This window comes from Pempheris klunzingeri, chromosome 13, assembly GCF_042242105.1.
Source record: "Pempheris klunzingeri isolate RE-2024b chromosome 13, fPemKlu1.hap1, whole genome shotgun sequence".
NCBI classification, from domain to species: Eukaryota; Metazoa; Chordata; class Actinopteri; order Acropomatiformes; family Pempheridae; genus Pempheris; species Pempheris klunzingeri.
In genome coordinates, this window is record NC_092024.1 from 19,541,006 (window position 1) to 19,563,599 (window position 22,594).

The window sequence follows — 22,594 nt, forward strand, 5'->3', positions numbered from 1 at the left end:
TGCTGGGAGCTCACTCTCTGGGCCGGGGACCTTGTGAGAGGGGCGCCACTTCCAATGCAGCAAAAAGAGGGGATAAGGCCTCATATATGTTTACTGGACACACTGCATTCCTACGTATAAAACTTTTTTGTAAGGAGAAACTTTTTATTGAAAGGTCTCATCTTCTAATCTATTCCGTTTGCAACAATCATTAAAGATGCAGGACCCTCAAGAGAGGTGCTCGACAAAGCTTTTGAAAGAGCGTTTCAGTGTGGGACAGCAGCTGGATGACGATAATGATGATGATGATGATGATGATGATGATGATGAAGAGTTATTGCCAGAAATTCTCTTTCGACAGTTTTGCTTCCCCATTTCTAGGCTATGCAAGCATGGACTGAATGTCTGCTTGTAGTCCACTCTCAGTAGTGGAGGTTGCAGAAGCTTTTCACTGTTCTGTCCATAACATAAACCGAAACCAACCCTCACATTATTAATGTCTATTATTATTTCTACATTTCAGTCCAGTCACTATGTCGGATTCTTTGTCTAGTAAATGTTTCTATCAAATATGAAAAATCATAATACAAGTGACTGTATTCTTTTATACATGTGGCATGTGTTGCACCCAAAAATAATTCTGTAGTGATTAAAATGAATAAACCATCACCAGGCTTTTTCAAAAGACACTGTGAAGCAGGTGTAGTTTGTGGACATGATGAGCAAACTGCTGCACACTTAAATAACGTGTTGAGTATGTGTGTTTATGCGGATGAATGCATGGAACGTATGAGTTTATGTATGAAAAGTGTGACAGACAAAATAGTTTACAAAGATACAAAGTTTATTGTAACAAGGCTTTTGAATTACAGTTACAGTAGTTATTAGGTGCAATATTCACCACTGCTAGTCTAATACACCATGTTTGATCATCAGGACACACTGCTGTAGGTTATCATGCCAGCGGAGTAGCACTACTACTGAGAAAAGTACAACCTGGTTCTGCTCATAACAGAAAAGAATCAGTTATTTAGATACCTGAAAGGTTTACAGCAGATGATAAATATTAAGAATATCAAAAATAATGCTTGATAACGCTTTTTACACCCAAACAGACAAACATAGTTTCATATGACATCCTTAAGAGGTCCCAGACTTCAGAGTGAAAGAACGAGAATCAAATGCTGACAGGATAACTTACCATACTCCTGTACTATGACAACATATACTGTAATAACACATTCATTATTACTTCTACAAGGTTTTGTAACACATCCATGAATTCATCCAAGCAGCCAGACAAATGTGAAACGACATTCACAAACAGCAACTCCCAAACACATTCAGTAATACTGAAATATATAACGACTGTGAACATAAACGTCCCACGTGTTTCAGTTCAAGCGTCTTCATCCGTGGTGTCACTCCGGACTCTTTCTGGATCCTGAAGCTGGTGGATTTTGATGAGGCTGGTTTTTGGTAGATTGCTGAAAGAAAACAAACCACAGGTGACAATTTATCACATTGAGAGATTTTGTTAAGACAAAGAGGGAATTTGGCAGCTGCAGCATTGAGCTACAATAATTAAAACATTACTTAAATTATTCATTAAATGAGTCTATACATGATAGTTAAATCTATTAGTAAAGCCCTAATAATTATGTACAGTATCTATATATATATGTGTATATTTCATAATCTATAATGTATAGTATATGTTGTGTGTCAAGTAATATATATCTTTCAAATCTTTAATAAATGATATCTAATTAATTATAGAAAGAGACTTCAGTAAGTAACAAAAGGTAGAAGTTTAAAAGCCTTTTTAGAATAGTTTCACAAACCAGTTAAAAATGCATTAAAATAATTTAAAAACAGAAAATTCAATTATGAAGATTCAATTCACGACATTAAAAATAAGTCTATTACTTTTATTTTGACTAAAATGCTAAATAAATGAAAGGTATCTGTTGAGCACTGGATAACAAATAACCACTTTAAACTGTCTATAATAGATTTGAGGGTAAAAATCTGTTAGATTACAAAGACAAACATTTGACCAATGCAGCCAAACTGTGGCCTGCATTTGGAAACAAAGACGTAAAAGTTCTGTACATGTAAAGGTTCAGGTTATAGAAATGCCAACACGTAAACAGAGCCAAACATTAAGAAGGGCGTCACCTGGTGGTGAGGGGCGTGATGAAGACAAACTGCCGAAGGTGCTGCCGCTCCGACAGCTCCAGGAGAAGATCCAGAGAGATTCTCCGGTTGTGCATGTCCTACATTAAAATATGGACGTTTGTTAATCACAACGATTAAAAGCCAAACTTACATTCAGCTCTACATACAAACTGTGTGTAACAAAGTGTTCCTGATGTTTCTGAGCACTCACCATGTAGACGTCAAACTCATCGAGGCATCTGAAGGGCGACTCGGTGATCTCCCACAGGGAGAGCATGAAGCAAACAGTGGAGAAGGAGCGTTCACCACCTGACAGTGACCTCATGTCACTCACACCATCATCCTCCCTGCCCGGAGGCTTCACCTTCACGTGTGCACAAAGAGGTTTGAGTGTTACTCGTATTGACTCACATTAACACATTAATAAAAAACGGTAGCTGGTTCCAGTTTTTGTTGAGGAAATGTGGGTTATGAGTACAGACAGGAGATGAGGAGGGACGACACTGACGCTGTCTACTTTTTCTTCAAAATGATGTGATTTGGTATAAACCTGTATAGCAACTAAATAAATAACAACTAAACTAAATAATTATTATTATTATTATTACTACTCCCATTATTAAACCATACAAAACACACCCATGCCACACAATAACTTTCGGAGTAATCTATTAAAAAAAGTACTATAAATAGACGTACCAAGATTGAAAGTGTCTCATTGTTGTGATCAAAGACCATCGAGCCACAGCAGTTCATCTTTATTAGAAAGCTATTGAAGTACAACTTGCATCTGACAGAGAGGGACCTTTAGGAGGAACAAAGAAAGAATCAGACAGAAGCAGGACATTACGCTGCCAGTTAAACACTAAAATTATGTATTTCTGAATTGTTTGTCAAGAGTAGAGCAATATTTACCGACGCATTACTTTATATCTGTTCTGCCTGTCTGACATGATGTTATCAAGTTGATTGATGAACCTCCGCAGATCTCTCACTTGGTTGGCTTTCTCTCTGTAGAGAGTGAGGGACTCAGCATACTCCCTAATGAGGGCATAGGAAATGACATAGCCTAAATTTTTCTTATTCCAGAATAAGGCCAGAAGATGATTTAGTGATGGCCAACGGGCAGATTGGATTGAAGTATACAGTAGAAAAAAACACTGTCAGTAGCACAAAAAATCTCATTGGGTGAGTTGAACCTGTGTGGGCAGAAACACGTTTGTGTCTGACTAGATAACTAAAGCTGAAACACAGTGAAACGAGACTGTCTAGTAAAAGTTACGCATTGAAATTATTACTCAAGCACACATTTTTCATAAGCAAAATACGCTTTACACATCAGAAGTAAAAGTACTCAAAGCAGAAAAATGCCCTCATAATATTTATATATAATCATATTAATAGTGCATCAATATTTGAATATGATTTTACTGTTGTAACTGGTCAAGATGGAGCTAATTGTATCCATTTGATGTACAGTTGTAGTTTAATCAATAAAAAAAAAAAATTGAGGTTATCATATGAATTGTATGTGAAAGGTAGAGTAGAGGTACTAAATGTCACATGTGCTTTAAATTTGTACTAAAATACAGTACCTGAGTAAATGCACTTGGGTACTTTCCACCACTGACGTAGATGTATTTTGTTTATATGCGTCTTGACATAACTGACATAATGTTACAACCAAGTTTAAGAGAAGAGAAAGAGCATCCCAGGTAGATGCAGCTTACACCTGGTCAGGTGAGACCACTCAGGCACCACGAGCCGTCAGGCGATCAGTACCAGAGTCTGTAAGCATTTAACCAACTAGAGGGTACCTCCCACCGCGAGGACAGGGAGCACCACCAATAGCAATGGACCACAAGGAGAAACAGTTTATATACGAACACTTGGTGTCAAAAGTTACAAATAAATTCCTCCAAAATCTTCTTTCATGGTGACAATAATATTAAGGTAGTGGAAGATCTCAGGGTAAAACTACATCACTGGTCAAGGGGACAAAAACTTTATAAGCATAAACCTTTTAGTCAAGTGCTGACTAAACCTAAAATCAGCGAGTCTGATGTTTTTAGAAAGCCGGTCATTTCTCACCTGACCACTTGCTCGTGCTCGCCGTGGCTGCTCTCCAACACTTTGATTTTCCTATTCAGCCGAGTGATTTCTGTGTCGAGGCTCTTCGTGCTGCCGGTCACCTGCTGCCGCTCCGGACTGATCTCTGTGGCTTTGGCCACATAATCCTGCCATCACATGTGATGTCTGATGAGTTTCTGACAGCTGTGAATTTAACTGGAGAAAACTACAAGCTCTGAAGGCTGTAAGTCGTCTCTTTGGTTTAGCTGATCTTCACATCTAAAGAGCGACAATTAGGCTTAATATATAATGCATACTGTAGCCAGAAAAGCCTCCAATATATACATATGGTAAAGGAATAGCTAAATGTAATTCTAAATTAAGTACAGCTCTTGTTACCTGTAACTCCTCTTCTCTTTGGGCAAGCTCACATTTCATAGCGTGGATGTTGTCTTCATGAGCCTTCAGCTTGTTTTCTAAGATATTAAGGTTTCGTTGATGTTTTGCGCACTCAGCCTCCAGCTTCAGCTGCTCATCCTTTGGGTCAACAAACAATCTATCAATTTCACCATCCCGTGCTTCTTGAGGACAGTTAAAGATTTTTACTTCCTCCAAACGAGTAACAGTGCATTCAAATTAAAAAGCCTTTACATTCAAACAATGTTTACTTCAAAAGCATTTGAGATCAGAGGACAGAAGTACAGAAATGTGTCTGCAACAGCAACATTTTCTGGTTTCTGAAACTATTTTTAGCCTGTAAACAAAGTGGTACACTAACACTCTAATGTACCTTTAATGGCTCCATGTCCTCAGGAAGCTGTTCAATCCGTTGTCTAATAGAAGAGTACTTGGACTCTGTGTCCTCTGCTATTTTCTGATGCTTGTCAAGCTCTTTCTTTGCTTCATTAACAACCTGCTTTTCCGCCTCGATTTTCTGTCCATTCTCTTGGGCGACTTCTTCCTGCAAGAGGTATTTGAAGACATTAAACTTGCAAAATCCGTAAAAGGATTTATGTCTGTTTATGTCTGCAAATATAAACTAAATGATCACCAAGGAGCTGATGTCATCGCTTTGCTCCTCACTGGCATTCTCCAGCTCAGTTATTGTTGCCTTGATTTGATTCACAGAGGCCTGTAATGAAAATATATTTTAAAAAAAAGTTTAAAATCATTTCATTTTTAACCTTCAAAAATCTAGATTTACCAAACATCTTTCAGCAGAGGTCTGTCTGACAAAACAGCACCAACACAATCAATCTTTCTCTCACAAAGGGCACAAAGGGAAGCAAGACATAAGCAGGTAACTTCGTTTATCTGTCAAGAGCAGAGGCATCCTAGGTAACCATATAGAAACCATATAAAGAACACGAAAAGAAAATGCAAAGAGCGAGGAGAAAAGCACAAGAAGTTACACCAAGAGTACGGTTCACGGACCAGAGTCTTCCTCAGGGTCATGACGGTACTGATCAGCTTGCTCTCCATGTTCTGGATGTCCTCTGTCACAGAGTTCACATGGAGCTGAAACCTGGACAGCTGAGCCTGGTGATTCTCCAGGTCTGACTCCAACATACTGTGACAGGCGGGATTAGGTTTTATCTCAAATCAAAGATGGAAGGTCCAAGAACAGCCTTAAAAGCCTTTAAGACAAAAACTCCTCACACTTTCAAAATTTCACATTTCAAAAAAAACACTTTGAGACTAAAGATGAAAAGTCACGGTGCATCTCTTTTGACATATGACCGAAGCTATAAAAAATAGTTTAGGCTTGACACTTTAGGTTTGAGTGTCGCCCTCGGTGCAAGCACCAAATGCCGTACACTGTACATAAGGTAATGGCAATAATATCACTCACTGTTTTTTAATTAATACGCTTGTTCACTTTCTTGCAGACTTAGATGAGAAGATTGATATCACTCCCATGTATATATAAGACTGGTAAATAAAGACTGGAAACAGATCTAACAAACAAACACAATATAATGTGTTCATCAGCGAGCTTTAGCCGTGTTGGCAGGTGGGTTTTGGATGCTGGATGTGTAGTTTCAGGGTTACTGTGCAGACACCAGAGCGGTATCGATCTTCTCTCAGCGCGAAAGCAAACAAGTGCGTTTCCCAAAACGTCGACCAGGTGCTTAAAAGAAACTTCTTTTAAATTTGCTTTCTTCTTTTCATTCAGAATCCACCTTCAGAAAGATTTTTGTTTGTTAAATCAAATCAACTTGTAATATTCACTGAGTTCAAGGTGGTTTAGTTTGAAGTGTTTGAGAAATGTTGATAAATGTACTTTACTGCTGTAACCCATTCGTTTTGACAGAATGAAACAGAATGAAATGTTTTGCATGTTGGAAACATCAAAAGGATTACTGATATTATTATAATTGTTAATTAATTAATGATATTATTACAATCCTTCTGACCGAAGCGCTGACTTGGTGAGAAGTGACTTTTTTCTTTGGACAGAATGAAACACAGTCAACAATCTGCTCTTAACATCCAGTTCTCTGCCAGCAGCTGGTTCAAACGTGTGTTTCAGTTTGGATTTTTCCTTCTCTGAAACTACCGTCAAATATGTATTTGGGTATTTCTCTCTTCTCCTTTTTGCTATGTTTCCACAGCTTCTGTTTTTTGCAACTGCAATAAAAAAAGTTTGGTTACCTTATTTCAGTCTCGAGATCCCCACCAAGATATTTGGCCATGCTGACGTCGGAGGTGTAATACCGGTTTGAATATGCCTGATCTCCCTCTGCAGTGAAGGCTTCACGGCAGCTTTTAGGAGGCCGGCCTTGCTGCATGACCCTCCTCGCTTTGTCTTTTTCCTTTGATAAAACAAAAACTAACTACAATACCAGTCCTAAAATAACTCTACACTGAACATTCAGCATCAACATGCATTAATAACACACTAACTTTGATTATCAGTATGGATTCTATCCCCCTCATATCAATCAGGCAGTTGATGATGACTGGGCTTGATGCTGTGATCATGTCCAGCACAGTGGGGTGTTCTGGATGATATGCTTTCCTACAAAACAGCACAGAGGAAAAACAAAATGAAATGAAACACAATGAAATGTGAGGAAAAAAATGCATGAAACGAAAAAGCAGACAAACAGGAAATGCTGCTTCTGCTGACCGTTCATGAATGTTGTAGACTTTTTCAGAGAAGGGGCTGACTATGATCTGCGGCCTGTTCCCTCTTGGATAATAGGGGGACATCAGCTCCTGAAGGACGGCCTCGTCCTTGTAGTTGTCACAGCAGAAAGCCTTCATGAAGCTCCGCAGACAGCACTCCACGGCTACAGCCAGCGTGGGATCCTTCAAACTGATACACGCCCCTGAGAGCAAATAAACACCGTCAACAGTAGCATGTCCAATTTATCTGGATTTACTGCTTCACTGCAAATGTGTGACCTGAAACTGACAACTGACAATCAACTGACTGCATGAAGGCAAACCAAAATATCTGTATGACAGTTTTTGAAGAATAGTAGGTAGTAGATAAAGTTAGAAAATTATTAAATTTAAAGCTGGAGTGCAGGACTTAAACACATAAATGAATGTGCTGATTAAGCCCATCCCCACCAAGTAAATCTCTGTATTTCAAAAGTAAACCAGAGTTTTTAAATCTGCTGCATGTGTATTTCTTCATGCAGCAATGACTGATTTGCCAGAGCTGTAGGGGGAAACACCTGTAGCGTCAGAATAGGCTACAGCAACTGCGAGTATGACGGTAAAACCTAAAAAAAAGTTTCTAATGTTCCAGACAAAAAAGAAACTCATAATAAATAAGTAAGTACGCAAGTAAGTGAGTACGTAAAATACCATTTAAGCAAGCAACAACAATGTTTCTGTAATCACTTTCTCAGTGCCAGAAAGGAGGACACAAAAGTTCTGCTCTGCATGTTTAAAGTCCCACATTTTGGTAAATAAGTTTTAGTTAAATGGGAAGATCAACATGGCAAATAAACTATTCCTTTAGGCACTAACTAATCTCTTCTACAATAGAGAAAAGAAGTCAAGCCAACAAAACACGAAAAAAGAAAATGACCTATTGGACCAACAGGTTTCTTGAGAAAGCGTCCCTTAGCATACGCTTCAGCGATCGAACCCAGCAGGTCAGGAACATGATCTCCAAACCGCTTCAGCTTGTTTGATCGGCTGGCAAGGAGCTGATTCTTCCTCTTCAGTTTGGACGTGTACAGAACCTGGATGTTTCTCTCCTCCAGTCTAGCCAATACGAACAGAACCGGATCAGGAAATGTCACCAGAATGCAGATAAACTGGGCTCTTACTCACACCACACTTCCAGGACAGCACATTTATCTGAGAACAGACTTCACTTCTTGTACCTCAGCTTGTCCCGTTCTTCTTTTCCTTTGAAAAGCGCCTGGTGTTTGTTCTTGATCTCTTGATTCAGCTGTGAGCATTTAGTTTCAAGCTCTGCAAGCTGCTCCTTCAGGCTCGATATGGTCTTCTGCTGTTTTGCATATTCTGTCTCATCGTTCAGGCTCACACTAAGACACAGTGAAAAATCAAAGCATATGCATTTGTATCAAGATCAAGATGTCATCTACAGGTTCTTTTTAAACCTTCCAACCCCCCTACCTTGTTTTTGCCTTGGTAATTTTCTCTTGAAGAAGGTTTTGCTCCTGCTCTGACTGTTTGAGTTTGTTCAGAGCCCGAAAATAAACAAGCTATGGGAAAAGATTATGTCACTTTAACCAATACAAATGTTGTACATGAAAAGACACAGGCAGAGAACCAGCTTATTGTATTTCCCCATCAGTACCTCCTGGTCCTTGTGAGCTTTGCTAATGACCGTCACTTGCTCTCTCTGCTTGAGACTGTCCTCTGATAAAGACTCCTGTTCCCCTCTCAGGCTGTCAATTCTGCTTTCAACACACTGAAGCTTCTTTTCTGCTTGTACGACCTTAGTCTGTGTGAAACATAAGAGAAAGGGCAAAAGTACCTTTAAGTTCAAGGGAAAAGTTGTTGTGGGAGACATCTATTGTGGTGATGAAGGTTTGAAAGGCTCCAGCATTTATAAATAGACTTAGTCTTATATGTGAAGATTTAACAGAACAGGAGCACTTATGACTCACATGGCAGAGTTTAAGGTTGTTCTGATGTTGGTTATTATTCTCTTCCTTTTCAATGTCCTCCTTCAATTGCTGTACAAACTGCTCCTTCTCTCTGACCTGAGAGCGAAAGAAAAAAAAAAATTAACAAAATTCCTCTTATTAAAAAATATTAAGCCCAAAAGGATGTGCGCCAATGTGTTCTTTCACTTTTCTGATTTTTTTTCTTCCTCCTTTCACACTTTTCATGCTGTTTTGGTCTGTTTGTACAATAATGACAGATAGACTCTCACCAAACACCAGGCCATTGATTTCTTCAGATTCTCCAAAGCCACCTTCATCTCACTGAAGGACGACAGACTCTCGTACCTCTCTTTCTTCTGTAGAAATTCTTGCCTCAGGTCCTTGAGACACTGAACACAAAAATGTGTGTGAGCTTAAATAATTAGATTTTCTTTCGGCAAAAGACTCTACACTCTCTCACTCTACAGGTGAAAATATTTATACCAAAGCACAAAAATTAAAATAAAAAAGAGAAAGCCAAAGAAAACCAAACGGTTTTGACATGTTTTTTGAAGATGCGCATTGATATGGTACCCAGAGAATAGCACATCAAGTATTTAAACTTCTACTTTAGTGATGATCTCTTTAAAAGTGTTTGGGACTGGGAAGTAAAGGATAATGTGCAGCGAGCTGTTGCCATCATTGCAAAAACGAACCCTGACTGAGTGTCAAATCAGCTCGTTGTACACTATCCCACTTATTATACAGCTTTGTACAAAAGAAATCAATAATTTGATATGAAATATTGATTTAAAAATCCATAGCAATGGTCTGCTATAGAAAAATGACAGGCCGTAGAATGCCGTAATTGACCAATCAGAATCAAGTATTCAACAAAGCCGTGCAATCGCTAAAAATAAAGTCCAAACATCGAGCCATTATTACCATTTTGAAATCACATTAAGGTTTGTGTGATAACAACATCAAGATTTGTCAAAAAAATGTGCATCTGTAAATGCGTAAACTGGTTTGAATTTGAAAGCAGTACCTCCTTCTGTCTCTCGACCTGCTGCCGTGTGACTGTTTTAGTGTGCTTGATGTGGATGTAATCCCTCTTCATCTGTCCCAGCAGAGTGGCTTTCATGAAAAACTGCAAAGGACAAAAGCAGAAAAGAGGCCAAAAGCATTCATTTGAACATGTGGAAATAAAAGATTAGCGTCACTCAATGCGGATGTAATTTAATGGCAGTGTTGTACCTTATACTTGTCGGATTCACTTTTTGAGTGCAGGAACTGTTTACTCATTTCTTGGTTGAGAATTGACACTGGGTTATCCAGCTGGAACACACAAAACAAGAAGCCTGCACCTACGATTCTGTTGCAGTGAGGAGGTTGTGTTTGCTACAACCACCAACAATTACTACATTTAAAAAGGTCAGAACATAAAGTTGCAGAACGAAAAAAAAAAAAAGTTAGTAGTACCTGTATGTTGAAGTGGTCCAAAATGGTAGCCAACTCCTCCTTCTTGTTTGAGACAAGATGCCCTAAAATATAAAGTAAAAGTATAAGTAAGTTCAAAGCTCTGTTGTCCAAAAGGAGACAAGAATATAAGAGAATCCATTCATTAATTTTCTTCTCAAACATGAGAATTTCATGTTTTTCTTGGTCATTTACAACAGAAACCTGAATCTGAATCTCTTTGGGTTTTAGGCTGTTTAACACATTAAAAAAGCTATTTGAATAAATTACCTTGAGCTGTGTGAAATCAAAACATGCATTCATAGACAAAACGATTAGTAAAGAAAATAAGGTGCAGAAGTAAAGAACAATAATGTGATGCATGATCACACGTGACACAACCAGCGTCTGCCGGACAGGAACATGGGGTTTGTTGAGCTGAGGGGAAATTCTGACTCTACCATCTGAAACACTGGTGAGTTAAGTTCAACTTCCTCTTTATTTACCAAATAACTCAGTGACATTTACAGCTTATGAAAAACATCAGTAAGTTCTATATTTACATTCACACTAGCACAGATGGTACAGAGCAGAGAAACAGTGCCGTGCATATAAAATGTAAGTTTATGGAGGAACATTCCTGACCAAGAGTAAAGAATGTATACAGCTTAGAGGACAAAGGTCTGATTGAAAAGCTTTGTCTCTACTCAAGTGTGTCTGGTTCATCTGGTATTTAGGGATGGTTTTAATAAAACTCGTTTACACCTGAAGCTCGGGAAACTTGCCTGATTTGCTCCTCAGTTTGCAGGCCCGACTTCCATCACAAAACAGCCGCTGCTCAATGAGGATGCAGTCGCCATAGACGTCCCTTTTATAAGCATCAGGTCCTCTGTTTCTCAGCTTCACTGTTATATCTGCGGTACTAAAGAACAACAGACTATACTGACTTAGCCGTCCTAGGACAGGAGCCCCACTGGTAAAGAAAATAGAGGCATTTCTAAAGACATAATGAAGCAACTCATTGAGTTGTGATTGAGGAATTATGGAGTCGAACTTACTTTTCACCAGACTTCACAAAATCCTTCAGTGACACTCCTCTACTTGTGACAGTGGCCTTTCCACCGAGGCCTACGATCAAAGCAGTCAGGATTGCACTTTTACCGCCTGAAAATTAAATTGGAAAAAACACAGACAAGATCTTAAATCACTGCATGGAAATGATACCTCAAACAGTCCTGGCTCACGGGAAGGACTCGGGATTGTATGCAAATAGATACAAATCATCCACAGAAACCATCAGAAGAGGCGTCTTCGAATAAATAAATTCAGAGTCTATCTCATCTTATTTCCCAGAAAACACAAGTTGACTAGAAATGTCTTAATCTGATTACACTGATCATTCAACTAATCTGAAATAATTTGACAATTAATTGGTCAGTGAATTGACAGACGAATAAATAAAAAAAAGTGAACTGAATACTGTTTGATTTTAGACAGTTTTTTAAAAAAATATTAGATTTTTGAGCATTTTTATATCTTGATTAGATGGTGATAGTAGAGAGGTAACAGGAAAGGAGGGGCAGTTGTATTTTGCCTTGTTTTTATGACATTTTGCAGATCAAACGATTAAATAGTTAATTGAGAAAGTAATCAGCAGATTCATTGATAATGAAAATAATTGTTAGTTGCATAATTGATCAGAGCTGCAACAATTAATCGATTAGTTGTCAACTATTAAATCAATCACCAACTATTTTCATAATCAACCAATGTGTAATCTATCTATCTATCTATCTATCTATCTATCTGAGATACTCCCAGTGACTGAACTGACATCAGGTCCTGTTTGTTTAACCAACAACAAGTTATCTAGCTGCTTTTGCTTAAAGTGAGCGCACACAGTGGTTTCGCCCTCCGTTGATGTATGAAACACACAGGTCGCTGCCAACAGCAGATCACATGACATTTAGGAATCTGGTTCTTACTTCCATTGTTGCCAACGATGAAATTCACATTGGGCCCAAACTCGAACGGGCCGAGTTCATGGTGACACATGAAATTCTTCAGACTGATGCTTTCAATGAGCCCGATATCTCCCTGGAAATATATGCAGAATCAGAATCAGGTTTATTGCCAAGTAAGTTTTCACATTACAAGCAATTTGGTGTATTGATGCAGTGTCAAGAAAAAAATAGAATATAAAAATACAGATATTTACAATACAGAATATGAGAAGAAATGTATACTAGAATTGTTTTTTTAAATGGAAGATGAGATAAGCAATAAGAGGTGCCTCTCCGATAGACCAATATTGCACAGATAAGAGAAAACAATATTCACTCAGTAATGAGCTGGTGAGAAAAAAAAAAAAGAATAAGTGCTTCATGGAGACATAACTCACTGTGCTGGAGCGAGAGAGGCTGCTGGAAGACGGCCTCTGATGGTTCATATCATCTGATGCATCTGCTGCCACTCTGCGGCTCTTGACAGCAGCCACATCTCTGATCACTTCGGCTTTCCTCTTACTCATTTTGAAACAAGTCACTGGAAACAAAATGACCATGATCACTAATATCAGCACTATATTCTATTCTATTCTATACTATATATAATCATAGGGGTACTTTTGGCGCCATGTAGTACCTACACTTAGAGGAGCTACATAGGAACTAGCACATGTTGATGCCAATACTTATATACTTATACTACACTGTGCTCTGCTGTCCCTGCGTATGAGAAGGTTCTGAGTATTTCTTCCACCATTGCTGCAGTGTAATATTTGCTGAAGTACAAACGCTGGTTTCAAAGAGTGAGCAAAAATAAAGAGGTGTGAGTCTTCGAGCCAGGAGGCCGAGGCCTGAAACCAACAGAAACAACAGCAACAGAAACAGTTGCTATTGGGCCATTATTCTGCAGATAAACATTAATGCCAGATGTTGTGTATTAATATGTGTTGCACAGAGAGATAAAAGGTTTATTAGGCTTAAATAATCCTTTTTCAAATGTGTGTATGGATATTGATGTGATATATCTCTTCTGCTCAGGGTCAGTTCAGCAGCATTTAGGAAACACTGAGCTCAGTGGTACATAACTTCAGAACTACACACTTCAGTTCAACATTACTTCTCTTTGAATTCACCTGTTGCTGTCCAGTGGCTGAGAGTCAGACACTCCAAACTTCTGGTAGACTTTTTAAGCTTCCTTGATCACAAACAAACATGACAAGCTGGTTATAAACTTCTCCTACCATAGTGCGGACGCGCGTGTGTGTGCAGCCTGCAAAGGAAACACGACCATGGACAGTTTTAGGACTTCCTGGTCGGAGTGAGCAGAGCAGAGCTGAGCTGAGCTGCAGTGACAGTTGCGGCCGTCGGTGACACTTCACCTTTTTTCTTTCACATTCTTCCTCCTTGTGTTTACGGGAGAGTCAAGCTACTTTAAAGGTCGGTACCGCCACCTAATGTGACGGAGTGTGGAGATTAGTGGCGTTAAATCATCGAAACAGCCTTCTGAAGGATCGGTAGAAAGACAGCACTCTAATTTAACTGATCCTGTCTGTATTATAAAACCTGCCAACCGCCTGCTGGTGTTAAACTCTAAACATGTTTTGTGCTCTATATTATCTGATCTCCCACTTCCTCTGAGTCACTGTTTGACAGAAGTCACATATTCAGACATATATACCTATATATATATTTCTATTCCGGTTATGGAGTCACCTGACATCCAAACACGGAACCGTGAGCGTGTTCCGATTGGCTCACCGCCCACAGGTGTGCGCGCGCCTACCTGAGTCTCACGTTATTATAATAAAAAGGTCAGAACGTAAACTTCAGCTGTCATTAAATATCGCAGCGTTTGGATTTTGCATTTAAAGAGATAAAGTTTATTGAAAATAGTCTACTTGATATCTTGCATGTGTTTTCTTTAAGTATTATTAATCGCCCAGATGAACAATCAGAGCCTTGAAAACCCCACGTGACTGCCGGCCTCCACCTCCTGAAGCCTGAACATGATGAGCCGCCTGCACCAAACACGGTGAGAAAATCAATCAATGCTGTAACAGCCTGCAAGTCGGTCTAAGTAGTTGTGAGTTAATCAGAGCAGCTTAAGGTGGAGATGTAACACGCCTTGAAAAGCGAGTGTGTAGGAAAGTTTGATACTGCGATGCTGTGTTTCATTCATTGTCAGCGGTTTTGCATGAGGAGCTTGTGAATTTGTGGCAGTGAAAGATGATAATGAGGAGTCACAGATAGTCTTCTGTTTAGGGTGGTGTAAAATAACTAGGACGGCGGTCTGGTGATTACAGCACGTTTAAAACTTGGAGAATCAAGTGTTCACATTTAGTTTCAGTCTTTGATTGTGAAGAAGTCTTAATGCCAAACCGGCTAAACCCCCTCATTTAAACACAGAAGGTTTTACTTGTTTTCAAAGTGCAAAATCACCTGTTCAGTCATCAGAATATATGCATTTTCCTCCATTTTTCAACACTGTCAGTAGTGCAAATTGTGGTTAAATATTTAAAGGTTTCTAGTCTTGGATTGTAAATACTGTAAAAATGCCAAACATGACAACTCTTATTAATGGGAACATGAAAAAGAGGTGACTGTCACTAAGAGGCTGAGATTGTTAAAAGTGAAGTTAAAACTCAAGTTCATACCTGCTTAAGATGTTCAGCAGATGGACAGTGGGTGGCACCAAATGCCACCAAATGTAGTGACTCTCATAATGTGTGGCTTATGTTGAAGTGGTCGGTCATTAGACATTTCCAATCTGAGAGTTACTATCGGGCTTTTTAATTCAGTTGAAGTCAGTCAAATTAAATTGGACTAGCGTGTCAGTTTTATTGGGGATATGGCAGTCACCTCTTTGATAAACGGGTTTGGTTATAAAGAAGCCAAATGATCAGATCTGATTTATGAAGAAAAAAAGAGTTGGAAAGGGAGGTTGCACTGTCTCAGTGGAGAAATAAACCCAAAATCCACTGTTTTCAGCATGAAAAGGTTGCATGTCTCCTGCAAGGTAAAATTACTGTTTTTGTCTATGGAGTCTGGTGGCTTTGAAGCAAGCGCAGAGAAACATCTTTAGCTCTCCCTCTAAAGGGCTCTGATGCAAAGTTAAGTGAAAATATTCTAAACTCCAGTCTGCTCCTCCAGATTGAGGGGACTGCTAACTGCAGTCTATTGTAAGTTATACACTAGTGATGGATAAGTACCTCATACAACCCAACTTCAAATAATCTCAGCTATCCCTTGAAGTGCACATGTGGTAACTGAGCTATTCTAGAAATTCTTGAAATTATCTTTACAATCAAGGTTAAAAGCCCTATTTATTTTTCCTTCTTTTACCTTTTTCCTATCTTGCAGGTATATTTGACCCGAACTCCACAATGTGTTCAATACCTGGGCTTCCAACACCAGGAACAGAACTGCATGTTCTAATCACGAGGGTAAACTTAAACCCAACTTGTGGTCTTGTGGAACTATGGGTCAAAATGGATGATGACAAGAAGCATATTTACGAGCAGATGAGAGAGGACATTCAGACTCCTAAAAGGAAGTTTTATGGGTCAGAAGGAAAACCAGGAGACCTCTGTCTGGTTTACATCACTGACACCTGGCACAGAGCCCGGATTGTATCCATTGAAAGTGAAATTTACAACATTTTTCTAATTGACCAGGGACAACCACATATCACCACAAGTGACGCTTTAGCATGGGGCCAGAGTGACAGCTTTCTCCTTCCTCCTGAAACTGAATCATGTATACTTGCAAATGTCTTCTCCACTGAGAATAACTGGCCTGAAAGAGCCACGAAGTTTCTGAAGTCTCTGCCTGGAAAGAAGTTTCAGGGACTGGTTCATCATGTGCTGATGCCAGACAGGACCATTCTCCTTGGCATACCAGTTGTTTCCAAGCACCTGTATAAATTTGGAGTTGCAAAGAAGATACCAATAGAGGAGTTTAAATGCCTTGTACAGAAATGTCTTCCTTTACCCAAAGGAGAGGTTTCAGAGGCCTACAGCATAACAAAGGAGCAAAATCTGAATGTTAGTTGCCAGCTTGAGAGGCATCACCAATACTTTTACCCAGAACTGTTAACTGACACTTATGAAATTGTTCAGGTGACAGAGGTAATTAATCCGCTGAGTATTTTTTGCAAACTCCTAATTTTTTCCAAGGCATTGAAGATATTATCAGAACAGATCCAACAGCACTATGAAGAGAGCGCAGATTTAGGAGAGGCACAACCACAGACCTGCGGGGATCCATGTGCTGCTAAAGGGATAAACGGCAGATGGCATCGTTCATTACTAAAGCAAAACATGACTACCCAGGGTGCTGTAGAAGTCTTCCATGTGGATGAGGGAAAAACTGAATTAATCCCAGTTGAATACATCAAACCAATGCATGGAAAATTCCTGAAAATGCCAGTTGTGACATATACCTGCTCTCTTGATGGTGTAGAAGATGATGGCACAGGATGGACCACAGACCAGACTGATTACTTGAAATCACTGCTCTTGAACCATACAGCCATAGCAAGGCTTGAGCACCACAATATACCTGAAGATGTCTATTATGTCACTCTATATGCAGATAATGCTGCATGCATTAATGACCATTTTAAAGAGAAGGCAGGACTTTCTCCTCCCTCAAAGACTGAACAAGATTCAAATGTACAGAGTGAACCCATTGCCTCATCATTACTCAGTTCACTTGGAGACAAATGGTGTGTGGATTTACAGAACAATCTAAGTGTTGATGGTTTACTAGAGGAAACTTCACCTAGCACCAAGAACACAACAGTCAGTGGCAGAACAGATGATATACCCACCTCTGGTGCTGATGATATTCATATCAAAGAGGGCTCAGGACGTCCAGACCCTCTAATAAAGAACAGTGGACATCTTTCAACAGACTTCACCTCTGAGGCGCCAAATGCTCATGACTATGTATTTACTGTAGGAAGCACTTTCAATGTTAAAGTATCTTGCATTGAAAGTTTACAGAAATTTTGGTGTCAAACAACAGAAAATGATGATCATCTTAGGCTCCTTATGCAAGAACTGCAAAACTGCAATACATCTTCCTTCCCACAACCACTTGCTGAGTCCATCTGTGTCGCCCGTAATCCAGACAACAACATGTGGTACAGAGCAAAGATTTTTGCAAGTCACCACTCCCCTGTTGTAGATGTGAGATTTATAGACTATGGTCAAACTCAAAAAGTCCCCCTGCGAGATGTGCGGCCCATTGATCCAGCATTCTTACGACTGAATGCGCAGGCTTTCCAGTGTTGCTTATTCGATCTCAAGAATCCCACTAATCCCACTGGCATCAGTGGGACTGATGCTGCCTTGGCAGAGTTTCAGAATTTTGTGGATTTAGCTGCTTCGTCAAACATTGGGATGAAGTGCATTATAAAAGCTGTAAAGTCTGATGAGGAAGGTCTCCTGCTTAACGTGGTAGATATTGAAACATCATCTAACAGTGCGTGCAAGCTTCTGGCTCAGAAATGTGTACAGGCTGAAGCTTGCGTGCAAATTCCTCCAGCGGTCACATCAGATACATACAACTACTCTACTCACAATGTTGAGGTGGGTGGAATAGAGAAAGTATGGGTAACATCTTCAGAGGATGTCAATCACTTCTATTGCCAACTGGACAGGAATTCTCATTTGTTTGACGAAGTGATGGAAAATGTCAAACAACTTGCCAGCCAGCCACAGAACTCAGATCACCCACTTGGACTTAATAGCATTTGCTTTGCTAGGTACACTGATAATCAGTGGTACAGAGGTCAAGTAGTAGAAGTGTCTCCGAAACTTGCAGTGCACTTTGTGGACTATGGTGTGACCCTTGCAGTGAATGAATCTGATATCTGCCCCTTTCCAAATGAAGCAAGTATCGCCAGGTCTGTTCCAGTTCAAGCGGTTCCTCTTGGACTGTTCGATGTCCCTGCAGAAGTGCCACAGGAAGTCAACGATTGGTTTGCAGATCATGCTATCAGCCATAGTTTGACCATTTCAGTGGTGGCAAAAAGAGCAAAAGGGAAGCTAATTGTTGAGCTCTTTGATGGATCTCTGAATGTGAATGCTAAAGTCAGAGAGGGGATACAGAAGCTGACAGAACAACAGATGACTGGTCTTGTTCAGCAGACTGACCAGCAGCTCTGTAACCGCTCCGGCTGTTTAATGCAAGAGCTTGTGAATGCATCAGTGTCAACAGAGGTGACCGAAGCAAATAAGATCCATAGCAACGATGGAATGTGTGCTGGAGATGAGCTGAATATGAGTCTGCCATCCATAACTGATGCCTCTGTACCCGAAATTGAACATGGAAAGACTTTGGATGAGGAAAGAAAACTGACTCCGGATGTCGTTGTTAAGGACAAAGAAACTGAGTTGCCAGAGACTTTCATACAAGGTGACCACAGGGACTTGGAAATAACGCAACTTTCCTTTCCTTCTTGCAGTGTGGAAAATGTGAAGATCTGCATGTACAAGAAGCCAAACATTTCTCAAAACAACACAGTTGAGGTCTACACTTCCTGTATTGTTGGACCACATTTCTTCTGGTGTCAGTACTCAAACACTGAAGACCTGAACATGGTGTCAAGGCTTGCTCAGGAAGTAGGACAGGTGCAACAGGAAATGGTCATGATCCCCAACACTTTGGATCCTGGCAGTCCATGCCTTGCTCTTTTCCCCTGTGACAACCAATGGTATCGTGCTCAGGTAATTCAGAGAACTGACCATAAAGTCCACGTTTTGTTTGTCGACTATGGAAATGAGTCTGAAGTTGATCTCAGGGACGTGAAACCATTGCCTCAGAATCTGCTGGAGAAGGCTCCTCAGGCCTTTTTGTGCTCTTTGAATGGATTTGATGAATCAAAGGGCTCCTGGGATGATGAGGTTTATGAGGACTTCTACAATCTCTTGGTTGATAAACCACTCGGAGTGACAGTATTTAAAATGGAAGACCATTCAGAGATTGCAGTTCCTCAATATGCAGTGAAAATTGAGTATGACAATGTAGTTGTAAATAGCGTAATGCAGAAATACTGGAAACCATTTCCCATAGAGCATTCTAAGTCTGAAACTAATCAAACAGAAACTTCCCTCCAAGGTATCCAAACGGAGTCCAACATGACACACCTCTGTGTTTCTAAAGAAAATGTGACTACTCACATGTACAAGAAGCCAAACATTTCTAAAGACAAAAAAGAGGAGGTTTATGCCTCTTCTATATCAGCACCAAATTTCTTCTGGTGTCAATACGCCAACTCGGAGAGGCTTGATGAAGTGTCGAGGCTTGCTCAGGAAGCAGGACAGTTACAACAGGACATGATGTTCCCAGAGACTCTTGGTCCCGGCAGCCCATGCCTTGCACTGTTTTCTAGTGACAACCAGTGGTATAGAGCTCAGGTAAATCAGAGAGTTGATGATACACTCCTTGTTGTCTTTGTTGACTATGGAAATGAGTCTGAAGTTCACATCAAGAATGTGAGATCACTACCTCAGAGTATGCTGGAAAAAGCTCCCGAGGCCTTTCTTTGCTCTTTGCATGGATTTGATGAGTCCACGGGCTCCTGGAATGATGAGGTTTATGACGACTTCTACAATCTTGTGGTTGATAAACCACTCAAACTGACAGTGTTCAATATGGAGGATCAGTCAGACACTGTAGTTCCTCAGTATGCAGTGGAAATTGAATGCGAAGGAGTGGTTGTAAATACAGCAATGCGAAAATACTGGAAACCAATTGCCAAAAAACGTGTTTCGATAGAAGGTCCTCAAGCGGAAACCTCACTCCAAGATGGTCAAACTGCATCCAACACGATGCACCTCAATGTTTCTGGAGGAAATGTGAATATTTGCACTTATAGAGACCCAAACATTTCTAGAAATGAGACAGAGATGGTGTATTCCTCTTGTATCGTGGATCCCCATTTCTTCTGGTGTCAATATGCCAACACAGAGGAGCTTGACAAAGTGTCGAGGCTTGCTCAGGAAGCAGGACAGGTACAACAGGACATGATGTTCCCAGAGACTCTTGGTCCTGGCAGTCCATGCCTAGCTCTCTTTTCCAGTGATGAACAGTGGTATAGAGCCCAAGTGATTCGCAGGGTTGATGATGAATTCAATGTTCTGTTTGTCGACTATGGAAATGAGTCTAATGTTAACATCAAGAATGTGAGACCACTACCTCTGAGTCTTCTGGAGAAAGCTCCTCAGGCCTTTTTGTGCTCTTTGAATGGATTTGTTAAGTCCAAGGGATCCTGGGATGACAAAGTTTGTGAGGACTTCTACAATCTCATAGTTGATAAACCACTCAGAATGATGGTGTTCTCTATGGATGACCATTCGGAGGCTGGAGTTCCTCAGTATGCAGTGGAAATTGAATGTGAAGGAGTGGTTGTGAATACACTAATGGAGAAATACTGGTCAAACTGGACATAGACCAAACGTTGTAATTAGGTCAGTAGACTTTGCTTGGTGTGACTTTTTGAAACCTTAGAAAAGTCTTGTTGCCTGTTTAGATTTGTTAGGTTTTTAATTAATGCCATATTTACTGATTTTATTTAATGTCATTTGAACTCATGTTTAGTGTGTAGTAGGATGGTGAGTGTTGGGATTTTAAATCATCAAAAAGCTGTTCGATTAATGGTAAAAGTTGTTTTTCTCACCCAAGGACAATAAGAAATTTAATACATGTCATGAGTTCTCCTGTGATTACAAACCTACTACAATACACAGTCGCGTTAATATCAAACAACTGGTGAATTATTGACATTTAGCATTTGTTTCATACAGTCAGTTTATAGAAACTAGAAAGCACTGTTTAATGTAATTTATTTATAATGAGATCTAATCTTTGACTGTTTTTGTTTCAGCCCTGAACCCACCCAGATAAACGCCCATGGGGAAACCCAGCTGTGACAGTCTTGACTTGTGATCGTACAATGCATGACATTAAACTACAGACCAACTTCAGTTTTACTAGTTAAACTGAATAAAGCTTGTCATGCAGTTAATTTGTGCCAATAAACACAATACTTGCATTGATGTATATGGAAGCATTTTTTAATGGGTATAAAGCAGAATTTGTAAACTATTCTAATCTTTCCAAAATACTAGGAAATCACAGTTCTTGGTCTTCAGCATTAACTATGTAGAGTATTACAATCTCTGCACTGTAAACTTGGGTATACATTATGAAACTGGAGGTTATATCCAAGTTGTAGTTCTGGATTTTCCATCAAGAAATCCTTGCAGTAACAAGAGTCCCAGGGTTTAAAAAAAACACCTGTCCTAAGCCCAGCCATATTTAAAAACGTGACAGAGACATTACAAAGAAAGGTTTTTAAAGTTAAACAATGATTATATTGATCTTCATTTTTGTCATTGCTAAACACCTGCTGTCAACACATCAGTGAAAGCTATTTAACAAAGTTTTCAGATACTTTTTAGACATGCATCAATGTTATTTAATTGAGTTCTGGGGCCAATGAGAGATGAGTTCATGTGTTTTTTTCCCCCACCATTAAGAGTACATTCCTGAAATTAACCTATGTACATCCCCATGAAGCAAGTCATACAGGTTATTCGTCAGTGATACTGTAGGTATGAGTTGATTTTGACAGATTTTACAGAAATACTATTACCACTAGGCTACTGCTTTACTTAGGCAACGCTGACTGTATTAGGTAGTTATGTGGTCAGGATTTATACATAAAATATGTGGTTATATTCAAGAATATAGGCTTTAAGTATCGATATTAACAGTGGTGGAGGAAGTATTTCTTATTAAAAGTAATAT

At 39.6% G+C, this 22,594-nt stretch overlaps 2 protein-coding genes across 3 annotated transcripts; one reads left to right on the forward strand and one right to left on the reverse strand.

Annotated features, from left to right (window-relative positions):
* Positions 1 to 805: 805 nt before the first annotated feature.
* On the reverse strand, positions 806 to 14,103 carry smc6 (structural maintenance of chromosomes 6). Of its 2 annotated transcripts, none has more exons than XM_070842816.1 (27): positions 14,017 to 14,103; positions 13,171 to 13,313; positions 12,755 to 12,866; positions 11,828 to 11,933; positions 11,555 to 11,691; positions 10,794 to 10,855; positions 10,569 to 10,649; positions 10,360 to 10,461; positions 9,602 to 9,721; positions 9,333 to 9,428; positions 9,020 to 9,166; positions 8,836 to 8,924; positions 8,580 to 8,744; positions 8,279 to 8,457; positions 7,364 to 7,565; positions 7,138 to 7,252; positions 6,886 to 7,046; positions 5,665 to 5,800; positions 5,282 to 5,362; positions 5,021 to 5,191; positions 4,630 to 4,767; positions 4,252 to 4,397; positions 3,076 to 3,201; positions 2,860 to 2,965; positions 2,372 to 2,524; positions 2,161 to 2,258; positions 806 to 1,466 (listed from the first exon to the last, which is right to left on the reverse strand). In XM_070842816.1, the coding sequence occupies exons 2-27, from the start codon at positions 13,297 to 13,299 to the stop codon at positions 1,379 to 1,381; spliced, it is 3,246 nt and encodes a 1,081-aa protein (XP_070698917.1). In that variant the 5' UTR covers positions 13,300 to 13,313; positions 14,017 to 14,103; the 3' UTR covers positions 806 to 1,378. The 2 variants fall into 2 exon arrangements, with proteins under 2 accessions (XP_070698917.1, XP_070698918.1); XM_070842817.1 differs by having other exon boundaries at positions 13,909 to 14,028.
* A 2,055-nt stretch (positions 14,104 to 16,158) lies between these two features.
* On the forward strand, positions 16,159 to 21,680 carry tdrd6b (tudor domain containing 6b). Its single transcript, XM_070843038.1, has 2 exons — positions 16,159 to 21,252; positions 21,669 to 21,680. Exon 1 carries the CDS (start codon positions 16,159 to 16,161, stop codon positions 21,232 to 21,234), a length of 5,076 nt encoding a protein of 1,691 aa, XP_070699139.1. The 3' UTR covers positions 21,235 to 21,252; positions 21,669 to 21,680.
* The last annotated feature ends 914 nt before the right edge of the window (positions 21,681 to 22,594 follow it).